Raw genomic sequence first — 17874 nt, 5'->3', positions numbered from 1 at the left:
TCCCAAACCCTTCTGCAGTGCTTCGGATTGGTTGAGTCACTTTTCCTATTAATTAAAATCGCTCATCTCTGTGTTGGCCTAAAAACCTAACAAAGCCATGCAGAAAGACAAAGGCTGCAGCTCCCCGGGATATCCCTTCAATTAAGTTACGGAGTTCCACAGCCCAAAGCACCCCTTAGTTTTGCTGTTCTCATCAGGCAGCCAGGCTTGCTTCTCAGAGCAACCTTTGGGGTTTGATTCGTGTTCATACTTCCCTCCCTCCCTATGCGGAAAAACAGAGGCAAAGACCCCCACAGTCTGTGCACAAAAATGATACATTTATTGAAAGAGTATTTTTTTTTAATACAAAAGAAAGCTCTGTACATAGGACTGTGACCATGTCCACTATTCCTGGGTCAACATCCCAGGGGAAGTAGAAACCACACTGACATACTCCACATTCGCGCATACACACACACACACACACACACACACTCAGGCACACGCACGCAAGCACACTCATGTGCGCGCGTGCACAATTCATGCACGCACATACACACTCCAGAGCCACCAAGGAAGGGAAACACCAAGGGTTGCTGCACATATAAATGCCACCTCATCCCTGACGCACAAATGTTCTCCCAAGGCCACGCTCACACAACACACATTATAAGCACTTTGCCTGATTCACTCACTGGGTCTGTCTTTTGTGGGAAAGAGAGGAGGAATTCATCAGTCTCCTCCTCTGGGTGGGGGAGTGGGGAGTGAGTGAGTGATCGTGGAGTGAAACAAGAGCAGAGAAAGGGGGCTGGGCAGTTACAGACCTGAGTCCCAAGCTCCCCCACTCTCTGACCCCTGATTTGCCATGCCCCAGCCTTGTAAGCCACCCATAAGCCCCAGCTATCTCCAGGAGAAAGCCCAGAATGGTGACTTCCATCTTGGCACCCCAAACCGGGGCAAGACAGCAATGGGGGTTAGAGGTTACAGGGGGTTCTCAAACGCGTCGGCAAATCATCCCCTTGATAACTAGGCTGTGCGCAAAAACTTCCCCCACCCCTTCACCTAATCACAGAAGCAGGATTGTTCCTCCTGAAGGCAGTCACGGGGGTTAATAAAACTCCACCCCAACTGCTGCCCTGTTCTGAAAAAGCTCCCTTTCTGGATAAAGGGGGTGAAGGTAGGCTCTGACACAGGGTAAAAGACCCTCCCCCTATGCTGGCCCATCCTCAAGGTCTACCCCAAAGGGGGCAGAGAGGGGTAGGGCACGGCCCCTGTACAAATTACATAAATACTGAGGTTACACTTAGAAAAATAAAGTCATTTTCTTCAAGGCTTTTTGTCTTAATTTAAAAAAGTTACAGTAGCTGCTCACTCCCTGGGAGAGCTGCCCCTTTCTGGCTCCCCTATCCCTATACTCAGCCCAAGAGCTGCTCCCATTTCTTCTGACCCCCATTCCTGCCTCTTACCCCCTCCCAGACCCCACCCTGCTCACTGCAACTTGGGCCCCAGGCAGCTGCAGGCCTGGGGAAGCACAAGGCTGCAATGCCCATGCGTGTGGCACAAATGAAGTCAGTTGCCTCTACCTGACACCCTCCCACCCCACCCCCACATTTGGTCTCCCTCTTCCCTCTCCCTTGCAACAGCCTTAAAGGGCAAAAAGAGACCCAGGGCTGTGGGTCACCCTCCCCACCCCGTTGGGGCATGGCCTGAGGGCCCCTCCCCCGGTTTTCTCCTGGAAACAACCCAGGACCGGGCAATCCCAGAATCTCCCCTACACACTGGTGGGCCCCGAGCTCGTGGGGTGGCTCTGTCCCCAGAGGCCCAGCCAGTTCCGGGGAGCCCCAGGGCTCCCCAGGGAAGGGGAGCTTGGGCAGGGAGGGGGACGAGAAAAACGCCATAAAAAAAAGTTTAAATATTTTAAAAATATATATTTATAGATTTGTTTTCACTTCGTCTCCTCAAATAAAAAGTTCAAAATCAACTTTAAGTAAAGCAGCTGGGAGGAAGGGGGCGGGAGACAGGGTGAGAGGGAACTCTGATGGTTCCCTCCAACCCAGGAGTCCCTGGAGTTCCGAGGGGATCAGCAAGGCAGGGCAGGGCAGCTGGCCCTGGGAACCTGCTCTGTGCACAGGTCCAGCTCTCAGAAGCTGCAGGGACAACGGGGCGGTGGCGTGATGGAAGAAGCCCCATCTCCCCAGGTGGCTCCCTGAGGGGCAGGGGTAGGGCTCTTCTTACCCAGCCTGTGACAGACACAATGCTGACATGGGGTCAGCAGTGAGGCTGGGAGAGGACCCCAACTGCTTCCTCAGGGGGAACACGGTGCCTAGTCCCACAGAGGCCTGTGTGTGGGAAGGTGGGGCACGGTCCCATTGAATAAGCTAATACTCATGGCAAACATGGAGCCAAGCTGGCGAGGGGAGTCTGAGGAGGGAGGACAGCCCCACCATCAACAGAAAAGGGGAGGTGGAGCTAGAAGGAGGGGAGGGTGAGGGAGGATGGGGTGGAGGGCAGGCTGGCCCATTTCTTTGGCTGGAGTGAGAGGGCTCAGTCCTGTGGCTGCCCACTCCTCCTCCCTGCCTCCCTCCTGCGGCCCGTCAACGTGTGTGTAAAGAAAACGTGAAAAGGCAACAATAAATAAGTGGTGCCATCCCGTGGGCCATCTGTCCAGGGTGGCAGGGCGGATCAGTCACTCTTGGCGCTGTGGGCGGCGTCCAGGTTCACCACCTGTAACTCGGTGAGGTTGCTGCTGCTCCCAGCCTGCTGCCCTATCACAGCCATCTGGAGGGAAGGGGTGTGTCAGGAAGAGGGAGCAGGAACTGACCAGATAGCCCAAGCTCCCCCCTGCTTGCCTGCCTGTCCACCACAGGCCTGACTGGGAAAACTGACCTCCTGGCTGGGGGTCTTGGCTTTGACCAACGGGTTAATGGAACTCCGAGGTCAAGATAAAGAGCCGACTGGCTGGCTGGCTGGGGGGAGGTGAAGGGTGCCCCCAACCCCACCTACCTGGTGAAGCTGAACTGCAGAAACAGGGATCTGCACTGTCCCAGACGGCGCTGTGAGGAACACCTGGGGAACACCACCTGCATCGGGAACCCACAGGAGACACTCAAACTGTTTGCTCTAGAGAAACTTCCAGATACTGGAGAAATGGTGATAATTGTACAAGTGACCCGGTAAGTCTCAGACGCAAGTACCCAAGGGTGAATGTCCAAATGTGTCCAAGCGTGCAGGAGTACCCTAGTGGACAGTCAGGGGTGTCGGGATACATGTGCAAGCATCCATGTGTGTGTGTGTGTAGGGGTATGTGTGGGCAGCTTAGTCTGTGTATGTGGATGTGAGTGTGTCCATCTAGGTGGGCATGTGGGGGCCCATTCGAGCGTGTGCCTGTGTAAGGGAGAAAACGGTCCTCCTTTCCTGAGCCCCACCGCACAACTCACCTTGCTCCTGGACCTGGCTGTGAGACACCTGCATGGTGGATGGCGCCTGGGAGAAGGCATTGAGCACGGTGAGGCTGCCATCAGCCAAGCCCGAGGTGGGTGCATACATCACCGCATGGGGACTAGGGTACATCATGTGGCCGCCCACAGTTGTGGGCACAGACGACGTCATGATGGTGGCAGGCAATGTCACTGGCAAACACAGACACACGTTAGAGAGGTTGGCCCTGGTCCCTACTGATAGACCCCATCCCACCTCCAGGAGTTCCAGGGCTCCGGACTCCTCATGCCATTACCCAGCTCAGCAGCTCGACAAGACTCGTTCCCCTGGCCCCTATGTCATCAACTAAGAAAAGCCTTATTTTTTCTTGAACATAGGAACACCAACCTTTAATTATATCCCATCATGTTATACCATTCCATTGTCTATCTGCTGAATTCTTCATTCCAAGACCATAAGGTCCTGGGAGAAACAAGGATTGCAATGACTGATCTACTCGAGGGAAACTCAGATATTCCCCTTTTATTTATCTTTTTCAGACACTCCCCTGTTAGGGGGCTCCATCACCCCAATTTTTTTTAAATTTTTCCTCCCTCTTCCTAAATGTGTGGCTAACAAACTCATCTTTTAAACAACCAAGGTTAATGTGCATAAGATCACTTGGGATCTTGTTAAAATGCGGATTCTGATTCCACAGGTTTGGGGTAAGGCTTAAGAGTTTACGTTTCTGGGGCACCTAGGTGGCTCAGTGAGTTAAGCCTCTGCCTTCGGCTCAGGTCATCTCGGGGTCCTGGGATCAAGCCCCGTATTGGGCTCTCAGCTCAACGGGGAGCCTGCTTCCCTTCCTCTCTCTCTGCAGGCCTCTCTGCCTACTTGTAATCTCTGTCAAATAAATAAATAAAATCTTTTTAAAAAATGGTATACGTTTCTATCAAGTTCCCACATGATGCTGGTCTGTCCATAGACCACATCACATATAACAAGGTTGTTAAGGGCAAAAACTTAAAAGTAATTTTATTTTAGGGTGCCTGGGTGGCTCAGTGGGTTAAGCCTCTGCCTTCGGCTCAGGTCATGATCTCAAGGTCCTGGGATCAAGCCCCACATCAGGCTCTCTGCTCAGTGGGGAGCCTACTCCCCCCCCCCCCCCCCGCTGCCTGCCTCTTTGCCTACTTGTGATCTCTGACTGTCAAATAAATAAATAAAATCTTTAAAAAAAAAAAAAGGTAATTTTAGTTTGAAAGCATTTCATCATTTCTGAAATGACTAGAGACACTGAGGGGAATTATGGCTACTCAAAACTTAGGATGCCCTCCCACAAGAAGACAACTGCTCTATAAATCTTTCCTGGTAATTAAGCAAACACGTGTCCTTGGGCAAGTAACTTCTCCTTTCTGGGCCCCCAACTTCTCATCTGAATGAGAAGAGTGGCTCCAATGGTCCCTCATTCCTTCCTGAAATCCACAGCCCTAATGCAACACAGGATTCCAAACCCTGCCATCCTCACCTGACCTTCCCATAAGGATTAGGGTAATGGTTGAGCCAAAAGCCTCCATGCCTATCTTAAGAAACTGTCTGACCCGGGCACATGGGCGGCTTAGTGGGTTAAGCCTCTGCTTTCGACTCGGGTCATGATCCCAGGGTCCTGGGATCGAGCCCCGCATCGGGCTCTCTGCTTGACGGGGAGCCTGCTTCCTCCTCTCTCTCTGCCTGCCTCTCTGCCTACTTGTGATCTCTCTCTGTCGAATAAATAAATAAAATCTTAAAAAAAAAAAAAAAAAGAAAAGAAAAGAAAAGAAACTGTCTGACCTTAGTTATAGGAGGGGTACTGCTAGGCCCCTGCGGCTAGACCTCATGAAGGAGGTGGGGCAGGGAGGAGAGAGCTTCGAGCCATACCTGTCCCGCTGGAGGAGGTCTGCGTGAGGTCTGTGCTGCTGTCGCGAGAGGGAGACGCTTGCTGCGGGGCCTGGTGCACCTGAATGGCCTGCACTGGGACCTGCTGGGCCACTGCCCCACCTAGGAGACACAGAGACTTACTGACTTACTCATGCTCTGTCCTACCCAGTTACCATCTGCACCAAGCACCCACGAACACCCCGGCCCCAGGGTCTGGCACACCGCTCCCCGACTCCCATAACTATCTTTCCCAGGAGCTAATGAGGCCTTTTATGTCCTGAATCTTGTCTCCAGGGGTTTCTGCACTCTGCTCTTGTCCCTCCCCACTCCTTCCACCCAGGGCTTGCTTCTGCCTCCTTGGGTGATAGAGGAGCTAGCACTGAACGAACGAGAACATGCCCCACTCAAGGTAGGGAGGTGGTAAAATGTCTACTGTCCCTCTGGCAGTGGAGGCACAGAGCTGGGCTGGCTAGACAAGGCCAGAGGGCATGATTGAAACTTACCGACAAGGAGAGTAGGGGTCCCAGGAGGAAGGGCATGCCTGCCAGTGGGAGATAAGAGGCTTCCCTCAAGCTCTGGCTGTCCACCCTCCTTCTGAGCAAGGAAAGAGGTCCCCCTTGTGCCAGCCCTCAGCCCACTCTTGGCATGCTCAGTTTGCCCCTTGTGACTCACCAGGCATGAGGGTGAAGCTGGTAGGCAGCTGCATGAGGCCCCCAGAGGAGACGGGGCCGCTGCCTGTACTCTTCAGCACAGTCCCGTTGGCACTGCTGACAGCGCTGGGGCTGACGCTAGCAGACACTGGTGCCAGGTAGTTCGTGATGGGGAAGGAGGGGCCGCTGCTGACTTGCATGGTGGTAGAGGTGCTGGGTGCTGTTTGGATGGTGGAGGTGGTACCCGGCAGGTTGGTGACCGTGAACGCCTGTTTCAGTGTGTCCTACACCCAGAGTAAAGATACAGCAGTGAGCCTCTGCCAGACCCTGCCCCTGCAGAAGCTTTGTGTGGAATGCCAGCCCAAGACCAGAATCAGTGTGCTTGGGTTCAAACCCCAGCTCTGCCATTTACCTGCTGTCTGACCCCTGGGCAAGTTACTGAGCTGCTGAGCTTCAGTTTCCTGTCCGTAAAGGAACACTTAGCCCATAGGCGTGATGAAGACTAATAAGTGAACATAGATAAAGTTCCTAACACCTAAAAGGAGCAATAAGTATTTGCTGTGCTTATAATGAGGGTGATATCATCATCATAAGTCCCAGAATCCTCTGCCCCAATGGACGATGGTAATCACTCTGGCTGCGGAATCAAGCATGGAGGTCCATTCCCAGCTCTGGCAATGACCATCTATGTGATCCTGGGAAAATCATTTCTTCTTTCCAAGCCTCAGTTCTCCTGGTGTATAAACACGAGAGGGCTGAGCTACTATGTCCTCTTTAAAAATGTCCTTCCTGCTCTGATTTGCCAGGCTTCTGAGATAGGGACAAGAGTTTTTCAGGGAACTTAGGGCTTCAGAGAGATCTTGGGTGTCTGGCAATTAAGCATTCATGCCAAATACTTAAGATTTAGACTACCAAAGGAATTTATTTCTCCAGCAAAATTCCCTGGGAATAAATGAGCCCTACTGCTTCAAGAGTTTGTAACTACAGATGACACGCCTGTAAGAGGGGGGAATCTGGAGCACTGACTCTCCCCTCCACGAGCCTTTGTTCTTAGAAGGGGAAGGAGAAAGCCACGATCTGAGAACCAAGCCCAGAGAACTGAGGGGGTTCAAATCCTGGGGGTGGGTCAACGCGGGATGTTTGCTAGGCAGCCGAGCTCAAAGCCCCCGATTGGTGAAGGCGTTGCTAAGGCAAACAGTGCCGCTTCTTCTGATTGGCCAGTTAGTGAAGGGCCACCCGGAAGGAGGAGCTCCCGAGAGAGGCAAGGGAGGAAGCCCTGCCCCCTCTCCTTACCAGGAAAAGGAAGGGGGAGGCGTAACTAGGGCCGGCATCCCTAGCAGCCGCGAATATACTCCCTAAACGTGTCCAGGCCCGGACATCCTGAAGAGGTAGGCGGCTGGCTAGTTAGGTAGTCTCCAGCCCAGTCAACCAGCCCGCCTGCCGACAGTGCTGGGTTCCCAGGACCCTGGAGCCCACGGGTGCTTCCTTCCTACTCCCTGGCAACCCAGCTTGCCGCGAGGGCAGGGCTAAGCTACGCCCCCGCCCCCAGCAGGGAGACAGCTGGCGGGAGGAATGTGAGGGCCCTGCCAGGCGGGCGGGCTGCAGGCGGGAGGCCGGCCTGGAGCCGGAGCCGGCCTTATAAGGGCACGGAGGCCGCCCGCTTATCTAGGGGGCCGGCCTCCTGTCAGGATGGCGAGGATGGACACCTGTCCCCTAGGATGAGGGGTACTAACCCAGCTCCGTTCCACGTCAGTGGGCGCCTATCCTGAGTGAGGGAGAGAGAGAGGCACCCACCCCTACCCCTCTCTGCCGGTGAAGTCCCTCCTTTTCTTTTCCCTTAGATAGGCGACCCAAACACACCTTCGTCTCCCCACTGCTGTCGGACTCCGACACCTGGTAGGTGAGGTCTGTTTCTTCAAAGCCCGTGGCACTCATTCTCTGGTCTGTGGTGGGGTCTGAGCGGGGTGGAGAGTCTGGCGAGTTGAGGCAGGTCTGAATCAGTGCCTTGCCAGTCTCACTGGTGATCATGGGCTGCAGTTTGCGGGTGGCAAAGGTATACACATGGCCTGTTTCACTGGCCACCAGCAACAGCACCTGTGTCCCTGTCAGCGTGGACAGCTCATAGGCCTGGGGGGGTGGGGAAGATGGGTAAGTCAGCCAAACTTTTTCTCTCTACCTTCCTTGGGAAGTAGGGAATACACAGTGATCTCAAGCCCCTGCCCCATCCCACCCCACCCCCAGTGACCTTCCTCTCCAGTGACTGGGGCTGGGGGAGGGTCCTATCAAAATATCTGAAAGAGAGCTGGAGAGCAGAAAAACTACCCATGCTCCTCCTTTGAGAAGCAGCCACTGACCTGCAGATAGCCCAAGCAAGCAGTCACAGCCCCCTAGTGACAGAATGTATAACCTCAGGGGACACAGAGGGCCCCAGGTAGCGGATCCTGAATACAGCTTGGTGCCAGGAGCCTCAGAGAAAGGGCTCCCACCCACCCCACCGACTCTTCGCTGTCATAGGAAACAGAATAAAGCTGCTATCTCACTAGAAGTCCCAGAAGACATTAGGGATGGGGGTGGTCACATAAGTTCTAAACTGTCCCATGTTTCTTCCCAGAAACTGCACAGGTCCTAACCTTATGCCCTAGAATACTGTGCTACCAGCTTTTTTCTTTCTTTGTCTTGATGCAACAGGGTTTGGAGTGATGGGAGATAGGGCTAGATTAGCAGCTACTACCCTGCCACGAGCTCAGGGAGGGGACTTTCAAGAATGGCCTCAGAGATGGCCTCCTTACTCCCAAAAAAGTTCCACAACCCACCTTGGAAGCAGCTCTGGTTTTTATATGGGACAGAAATAAACACCAGCCCATGTCCCCAGTGTTCTAGCTTCTTGTTTCCCAGTTCATCTGCTTCCATCCTTTCCCTTATCTCCTACACCTCAAGACACTGTTTCCTCACCCCTTTTCACTGGATAGCTGGCTAGAAGAGGAAAAATTTCTAGGTACCTCTGCAAACCTCCCTGCCTTCCCCCAAACTCCATGCACAGATTCTCTCTAGGGCTGGAAATCCCACTTGTCCCAAAGGCAGATGGTCCTGAAGGTTGTCCTGCAGGGAGTGCACCGGTGTCCATTGGATGCAAGAGAAGACACAAGGCCATCGTGGGACTCAGTCCCTGCTGCTCAAGGCAGCATCAGTTGTGCTGCCCTGCTCCCTCACCTAGGGCTCTTGAGCCCCATTGGGTCATCAGCCCTGTTTGTCCTTCCAGCCAGCACTACTCTTGTGGTGCCCACCTTCCTCCCACACATGCTGGCTCATTGTTTTTACAGAGCTCTAGCCTCTTGAACTCCATACCTTCCCCCTCCGCTCCCTGCTTTTCCGGCACCCTCCCTGAACACCTGAAGGCACTGGATCTAGTGACCCCCGCGTCTCATTAACCACCTCCCGGGCAGCCTCCCATTACCACTCTTCACCCCTTCACAAGGGCCCTGTTCCTCTCCCGCGCCCGTCACTCCCACCTCGGCGCCTTTCCCGTCTTCTCTGGACGTTCCCGGCATCTCCCCTCTCCCCACATTTCCCCGGCGGCCCCTCCCCTTTCGCCCTCCCGGGGTAACAGCCATCCCTCCCACACACCTCCTGCGGACTCGCCGCCTCTCACCTCCGCCTCGGCTCTGCCTTCCTCTCAGGCTCCCCTTGCGTGTCCCCACCCTCCCGGTCCCCCGTGGCCGGCCAGCCTCCGGGCCCGGTACCTTTTTCATGATGCCTGTCTTCCTCTTGCTGAAGGTCGTGTAGCGCCGCAGTTTGTTGTCGATGAACTCCATCTTGATCTTCACGCGGCCCCGAGTCTTCTTACCCGGCTTGGCCCCGCTCACCGCGCCACTCACCGGCCCATAGCCTCCCGTGGCCGCCGCCGCCGCCTCGGGCCCACCGACGAGCTCCATCTCGCTCAGGCTCCGCTTGAGGCCGCGCCGCTCCGCGCCCAGCTCCTCCTCCTCGCCCGACTCCGAGTCGCCCTCGCTGCCGCTGTAGACTAGGGCCCCCGCGGTGGGCGCCGGGGTGGTTGTCGCTGCCGCTGCAGCCTCCCGCTCGAGGCGGCCCGGCCCGAGCCCCGCGCCGTTCCCGGGAACCCGGCCCCCGTTAGCCCCGCGAGTCCCGCCGCCGCCGCCACCTCCCGGCCGCCCCGTCGGGGTCCGGTTCAGGCTGCCTCCCAGGGCCGAGCCCCGGCCCAGCGCCGCGGCGGCCCCAGCTTGGCTCGGTAACATGGCGCTCAATGCAGGAGGGCGAACGGGCAGTCAGCGAGGAATCGGAGCTGCCGCCGCCGCCGCCATCGGCTTCCCGGCTCAACCCGGCACTCCCGCTGCTGCTAGAGCCGCTATAGCTGCCGCCGTCGCCGCTGCGAACCCGGGGCCCCTGCACGCCCGGGCCGACCTGGGCCCTCACTTTCTTGCCCCTGTGGCCCGGGTTGCCCCAGGCCGCGCGGAGCGCCCCCTGTCCGTATGCTAGGGCGGCGCGCCCGGCGGCCGTCAGCGTCCCCCGGGGGGCAGGGGCTGCTGGCCGCGGCCGAGACGGCGGGTGGAGGGGGCCGGGACCACGCGCTAGCGGCGGAGGGATCCCCCGACCCTTCCCCCCATATAAAGAGATACAATGTTTCCTTTTATGGCGAGGCCGTTCCTTATATGGTGAGCCCCTGCGCCCCCTCCGCATTGGTCCGCGGTTCCGGCACCTCCGCTTTCCATTGGCCCACAGGGAGCTCTTATTTGCATAGACATACCGAACTCGCTGCTGTCATCCCGCGTCAGACGGCGACTCCGAAAGGGGAGGAGCCGAAGCCTCTTAAAGGAACAGGAGAGGCGGTACGACTCCGCCCCCCAGACCAGAGAATGGTAGAATTGGGAGGGACCTGAGGAGAGGAAGCCTGGGAGGGGACCCGAGCGCAGTCCCGCGGCGGGATGGGAGCAGCACTGGGAATCCGGCCCTGCGAGGGCTGGAAGCAAACATTAGGGTAGTCCCTGAGCGGATTGGGCGGGTTGCGGTAAATGATAGAATACAGCCCAAATTCCAAGGGAATGCAGGGATTGGACCACTTCCCCCAAGCCTTGCTGAGGGAGGTAAATTTACGGGCTGCGCAGAGGAGACTTGGGTCCCCGGTGTCCAGACTCGCTTCCCCGCCGCTCGACTCCAACCCTTCCCCTCCCCCCCGACTTCCTTTCCCTTTCCCTCTCTTTTCAAGGCGACGACACTTTCCCACCAGGCCGGCTCCCCGGTCCTCATTCATCATCCTCTATACTAGAGGGATCTTTGGCAGACGGACATCTGGAAAAGACCGAGGGAGACAGTCGGCTTCCTGGTCCCCGAAGGGGGCAGGGAGACGAGATAAAGATCAGTGAAAACTTCCAGCTGCGGTCTGGGCTGGGGGAGGGGATGGTCCTGAGGATAAAGCCCACCCCATCGCCTGTGCAAAAGCCTGGGAAAAAGCAGAGCCAGGCAGAAAGTTTCAGCAACTAAGCTAGCCAGCCAGCCAGCGCAGCGCGTACACACACACACACACACACACACACACACACCCTTCTGTGGATAACCCATGGTGGGGGCGGGGGTAGTTAGAACAGGAGCAGGACAAAGCCCATGTTCAAGGTGTGGGTCGGGGTCTCAGCTCCAAAGCCATGAAAATAGGTTGGGCTTTGCTGTTACAGAAAATTTTCAAATCTGGAATCAGCCTCTTTGTATCCCTGTGGCTGGAAACAAGTATTGAGCTTCTCCAGATTCCATCATATTCTTCATTGTTGGTACCCATCCCATGTTGGGATCTTAATACAGATTAAATGAGATAAAGGCTAAAGCATAGAGTAAGTGGTCAGTGGATAGTTAACAGAAGCTCCTGGGATAAAAACCTCATCGCTGGGATAAACATCTGGTTGCCTTTAAGGGGATGGGGGAATGATGATTCCTGCCTTAAAAGTTTTTGTGAAGATTAAATAAAGCAGTTTGTTGTGACCCATTAGTGGTGATGATAATGAAGTGACTTCAGTGTACTGCAATGAGCATTTAAAATAATAAATGAGTATTACAAAACACTAGGGCAAATATTTTTGCCTAGAACTTTTGTTTGCATTATTTTTACATTGAACCATATAAAATGGCCATTTTATAGGTCAAGAGGGTAGTATATTGTCGATTTCATATGGTTCAATGTGCCAACCAGATAACAATGTCAATTGCATTTCCTACTGTAAGTCATGTTCAAGGACTTTGAGAAATACTGAAACAAGGTATGTTCAAGTGATTTGTGAGAACTAATGTGTGTATTAGTAGTATCATCAAACCCTTACCTATGGGAATTAAGAGTCCTACTCTTCCCCAATTCCCAATAGCTTCAAAGAGGTGGGGATCACCCCCCCCCTTTTCCTAATTTACTTTACATCACAGGTAGTTTAACATATGGAATGTGTTAGCTCAAGAGGAAGAACAGGTCAAATACATAAATAGGTTCCAGAAGAGCCCCAAGAAGGGGCCACTAATGGTGCTTCGGACTGTGATCTGTCTGAGCAGGGCAGTCTTAAAACCACAGCCCTGGGCTGATTCCTTCCTCACTTCTCTATTTTTTTTTTTTTTTTTTGGTTAAAGATTTTATTTATTTTAGAGAGAGAGAGGGATCACAAGTAGGCAGAGAGGCAGGCAGAGAGAGAAAGGGAAGCAGGCTCCCTGCTGAACAGAGAGCCGGATGCGGGACTTGATCCCAAGACCCTGAGATCATGACCTGAGCTGAAGGCAGAGGCTTAACCAATGAGCCACCCAGGCACCCCATCCTTCCTCACTTCTAAAGACAATTTTTTGAGACCCTCCCCTAATTTAGACCCATGCAAGGTTGACAAGCCTTAGCATTGGTACCCCCAGAGGACAGCTACAGTCTGCCACATTCACCAGGCATGGTGGGTGGAATGAGCACAGTTCTTAAGTTTCCTTTCAAATAGTTGATCTCTCCCATTTCACCCAATCCCTGGGCCACTGCCCACAAGCGTTAATGCCCCAGCTCTTTGGGCTGGGATGGCTTCATTTTCACAATCCTTTGTCACCATGGGGTGGGGGGAGGGGTGGGCGGGGCACCACAGCCACCTGGGACTGGATTACTGTAGGCTCAGGAGCCAAAACTGTCGATATGAATAAAGGCAAAAATCAAGAAGTAGCTCACAGATATGTTTTGTTGGTCTTGTCTAACTCCGGGTCTGGCACCCCTAAGAGCACTAGAGCCTTGACCTAAACTGAGCAGGGGCCATAGCAGACACCTCTGCTCTCAGGTTCACTATAGGCTCCACACAGCTCACTGAGCTCAGATAAGTGCCTGGCCTGGCCTCTCTGGAATGTGAGTTTGGTACTTCTCCGATAAGGCCTGTATCACAGTAGCCCCCGTGGAAGACGGGAGCTCATGTCCACCCCAGACATGAAGGACCTCCAGAGGGGCATCAGAATGCCAGCCAGATGCCGCAGATACACCATTCTCACCTTGACCTTTCTTTCTTTCTCCAGATTTTTATCACCCAAGTTATACCAGAACAAAAATTAAGGATTGCTTTAAAAAATGACTTATCACACACACAAGAAAAAAAGAAAGAAAAGAAAACCAAAAACTACCACTCTAAGTGTTGGCATTTGGAATTAAGCTTTACACAAGGACTCTTTGTGGAGAAGAGATCTTGTGGCGATGGTAGCGTTAGAGAGAATAAGGAAAAGAGGTTGTTGACTCAGTGTGCCCAGGGAAAGTCTGCAAAGCCACACTCCAGACACTACTAGTGCTTCCCACTGGAGAGTACAGTTGGAGAGAGAGGAGTGTTTGTTTTGCTTTCTATAAGTCTGTACCATTTTACTTCTTCCATGATCATTATTTTTTTAATGTTTTTTTTTCTTTTTTTAAAAAAATATTCTATTTATTTATATGACAGAGAGAAGTCACAAGTAGGCAGAGAGGCAGGCAGAGAGAGAGGGGGGAGCAGGCTCCCTGCTGAGCAGAGAGCCTGATGCGGGGCTCGAGCCCAGGACCCTGAGATCATGACCTGAGCCGAAGGCAGAGGGTTAACCCACTGAGCCACCCAGGCGCCCTTGTTTTTTTCTCTTAAAATTAAACAAAGATAGAAACGGTAGGGGGGCGCCTGGGTGGCTCAGTGGGTTAAAGCCTCTGCCTTCAGCTCAGGTCATGATCCCAGGGTCCTAGGATCAAGCCCCACATCAGGCTATCTGTTCAGCAAGGAGCCTGCTTCCCTTCCTCTCTCTCTCTCTCTGCCTGCCTCTCTGCCAACTTGTGATCTCTGTCTGTCAAATAAATAAATAAAATCTTAAAAAAAAAAAAAGAAAAAGAAACAGGGTAGTGGTAGAATAAATGGATTCTGATGATGGGCTACACAGGGGAGGGGGTGCACAGAGAGGAGGACTCACAATGGATGGAAGTAGGATGACCATCACCCCCAAATCAGTACCATTGACAGAAAAAGAGGCCCTGGCTGGAGAAGCAAGGTTGTGAGAGAGAGTTCAGTGAGGGCCCTGGAAAGCAGGCAGTGCAAAATGACCTGCAGGAAATGGGGAGTGTGTGTCTGCAGCTTGAGGGTGAAACTAGAATCTGAGCTAATACTCTGGGAATTATGCACACCGAAGGGCCAATTAAAGCCCCAGGAGATGAGACAAGATTCCTGAGGGTGAGCACATGGAGAGACAAAGCCAAGGAGAGAAACCAGAACAGCTGGCTCTGGGGCAGGCAGGCAGAAGGTAGAGACAGCATACCAATGCCAAAGTCAAGAGAGGAGAGTCTGAAAAAGTAGATGTGATGAGCAGTGTTAGCAGTGGCCGAGCCGTTAAGGAAGACCAGGAGCGAGAGGAGGGTTAGTGCTTGGCCTTCTAGAGTACTTGTATCTTCCTAGTACTTCCAAGCACAACCCACACTTAAGAACTCATTTTACATCATGACTTATGGTGAATTAGATCGCTGCTCCCAATTCTTCACACTTTGAGTGGAATTACACATCCAACATCTTTGCCATGTGACTCTACATTATCTCTTCCTGGTTTTGATGTTGGGTTTCAACATGTGACCTGCTTTGGCCAATGAAATGTTAATAGACTCATGGTTACATATGTCCATGTGGGATCCGGCAGGACCCCTTATATTAGTGCCCTGCAGCAGAGCATGCTCTGGGGCCCACAGAGGAGACCCAGGCCAGACCTACAGCCTGGAGCCAAGCCCAGCTCAACTCCACCAGGTCCGGCCAAGATCAGCTGAACCTCGCCAACCTGCAGATTTATGCGTGACAAAAATAAATTGTTGTAAGAACTGAAATTTAGGGGCTTATTATACAGCATCGCCACCCCAAGAGCTGACATAATCCAAGACACACAAACATATTCAATATCACATTTTGTAAAAGAACACTTACCCTTAAGGTATCCAATGTACTCTGATAGTTTCTATTGTTTCATTCTTTTTATTTTATTTTATTTTTTAAGATATTTATGTATTTCCTTGAGAGAGAGCACAGAGAGGAAGAAGCAGACCCCTGCTGAGCAGGGAGCCCAACATGGCACTGGATCCCAGGACCCCAGGATCATGACCTGAACTGAAGGCAGACGCTTAACTGACTGAACCACCCAGGTGCCCCATTTCATTCTTTGTTGAATGCCAGCTGCAACCCACACTTTGTAAAACAATGTTCTAGAAAAATTGTTCTTAAATCTTTTTTTCACTCCAACACATCTGTGGGCTATAACACACTGTATATCAACGAGTAAGTGGTTCACTTACTGGCTGTGCGACCTTGGGGAAACTACCCAACCACTCTGAGTTTCAGTTTCCTAATCCGAGAAATGAGAACAATAATATCTGGCTCTAGACTAGTTGCAGAGATTCAATGGGATAATGCACGTTAAGTGCTTAGCAAAGTCACTGGCATTACACAGGTATCCAATACATATTAGATGTTATTTTCATTAATGAGAAGTGTGATGAGGAATTGAAGGAACCAGAGAAATTTCATAGTTAAGACTGAGTTATGGATTTTCTCTTGGATGGGGAACCAGGCTGAAGTTACTGGAATAAGGCAGAGTATGACTGATGACACTAAGTCTAACTAACTAATTAACTAACAAAGGGTTGAGAATCAAACCAGTTGAGTGCCCTCAGCAAGGGCATCCATGAGGCATCAGGCACTATCCCTCTGCTCTGTTCTACCTGCTTGGCTCTCTCTCCAAGAGTCGTACAGGGATTCAGAGACCTGAATCCATCATTAACTCCTTCTCCAATCCAACTCTAACTTGCTCCCAGACTCCCCACTTTCTACCCTCCCCACCTGAGCAGGAGGATTAAGCCAACCAGCAAAGAATAAGTAGTTGGCAGTCAGAGAGCAACAGAGGGTCACAGGGACAAGAAGTGGCTTCGCATCCTCCAGGCCCATATTCTCAACGCCCCGTGAACCAGAGAGAAAGGCCAGTGTCTACTTGTCATTCCCGTCCAAACCCCACAAGACTTCATGACAGCACATGGACACTTCTGATAAGTGAGGGACAAAGGGACACCATCCATGGGCAAGGGCAGGGAATGAGCATCAGAAGCAGGCTGTAAAAAAGGCTTCTTTATTGAGAGCAGCGAGTGTTAAAAAACAAAATAAAACAAAACAAACAAACAAACAACAACAACAATAAAGGTGTGAGGCAGGGGTGGCCCACCCTCCCACCTCCTCCAGGGCCCACCCCTCCCTCGCATGCCCCCCACCCCACGCTGCAAGTACATACAAAAGCCGCCCACGGTGCATACAAAAAGGGCGGGTTATATAGTGTGAAAAGCTCCTGAAAACTCCTTCATCTGCCAGGCACTTAGGATGAGGAAAGGAGAGAAGGGTGAGGAGGAGGCATGGGTCTGGGTCAGTGTGCACAAGTCCACGGGGCGGGGAGGATTCACTGGCGCATCCTCCATAATCCTGGTGCAGAGTCCAGGGTGGGCCCCAGGGACCAGAACTATCCAGATACTTGAGTATATTAAGGAACTCCCCTCAGACCCGGCTCATCTCCAGCCTAGCCCTCCCTGGGCCAACTTGGCAGGTGAGTGGCAGAACTGGACCTGGTCAATGGGAGGAGACCCAGGCCAGAAATTGGGGTTACCTGAGGTACCCACACTGTCCCTGATGGGGGAAGGAGTGGCAGAGAAGGCTGCCCAGCTCAAGGCCCTAGTCACTTAGTCTGGGTCTGAATCAGCCTCCCCAGAGCTGAGGATGAGGGAGAGGAGGAAAGTCCAGGCCCTGCCCAGACCTTAATAGTGCCTGTGGTCCCAGGGCAGGGCTCCTGGGGCCAAGGAAGACAGGGATCTTGCCCATCATGCTGTGGGAAGAAATCCTCCCCTGCCCATGCCATCCTGAGGCACAGCCTGCCTGGGCTCCTTCCTCACGGCTTGCTGTCTGCAGGGTTGTCTCCCAAGGTGTTAGCAATCTCGCTGAAGGACGGCCGGTCCTTGGGGCTGAGGGCCCAGCAGCGTTGCATCAGGCGGTAGAGCTTGGAAGGGCAGCCCTCAGGCTGTGGGAGTCTAGCCTTTCCAGCCTGCAAGTCTGCAGGGAAGATGGATGGAGTCTTGGTCAAAACATTTCAACACCTGTCCTACCCAGTGGAGCCCATAGTTCCCCAAGCAGCCACACGAGGGCGACTCGGGGTCAGAGGCACTGGCCAGTGAGTGGTACATGGGCACTGAGTCCAGCAAGGGGCATACGGGAAGTATCTTGTAATCAAAGGTGATGGCTCCTGTGATCCTGGCCCCAGCTCTCTCTGGCTGGTGAGGGCAGGGTCCACAGGAGGCACCCAATGCATGAGGACCAAAGTGGGGTCAACGGGCAGGCGTCAGAGTAGCTGGACTGGGCACTGGGATCAAGGACTATTTACCAACCGGTACCAAAGTATT

The 17874-nt window shown here is 53.2% G+C and overlaps 2 protein-coding genes across 3 annotated transcripts in view; both read right to left on the bottom strand.

Moving 5' to 3' along the window:
• Positions 1-295: 295 nt before the first annotated feature.
• On the bottom strand, positions 296-10541 carry SRF (serum response factor). The gene is made up of 7 exons (XM_059178034.1): positions 9701-10541; positions 7821-8087; positions 5983-6244; positions 5311-5430; positions 3417-3608; positions 2983-3059; positions 296-2757 (listed from the first exon to the last, which is right to left on the bottom strand). The coding sequence occupies exons 1-7, from the start codon at positions 10211-10213 to the stop codon at positions 2662-2664; spliced, it is 1527 nt and encodes a 508-aa protein (XP_059034017.1). The 5' UTR covers positions 10214-10541; the 3' UTR covers positions 296-2661.
• A 6005-nt stretch (positions 10542-16546) lies between these two features.
• Positions 16547-17874, bottom strand: part of PTK7 (protein tyrosine kinase 7 (inactive)) — a 65868-nt gene continuing 64540 nt past the window's right edge. For both annotated transcript variants that reach the window (XM_059178008.1, XM_059178009.1), the window contains exon 20: positions 16547-17527. In XM_059178008.1, the coding sequence (XP_059033991.1) occupies positions 17367-17527 (161 nt within the window). In that variant the 3' untranslated portion in view covers positions 16547-17366. The remainder of the gene's footprint in view (positions 17528-17874) is intronic.

The sequence above is a fragment of the Mustela lutreola genome, chromosome 6, assembly GCF_030435805.1.
Source record: "Mustela lutreola isolate mMusLut2 chromosome 6, mMusLut2.pri, whole genome shotgun sequence".
In the NCBI taxonomy this organism is placed as follows: domain Eukaryota; kingdom Metazoa; phylum Chordata; class Mammalia; order Carnivora; family Mustelidae; genus Mustela; species Mustela lutreola.
This window is presented reverse-complemented; position numbering and strand designations above follow the sequence as displayed.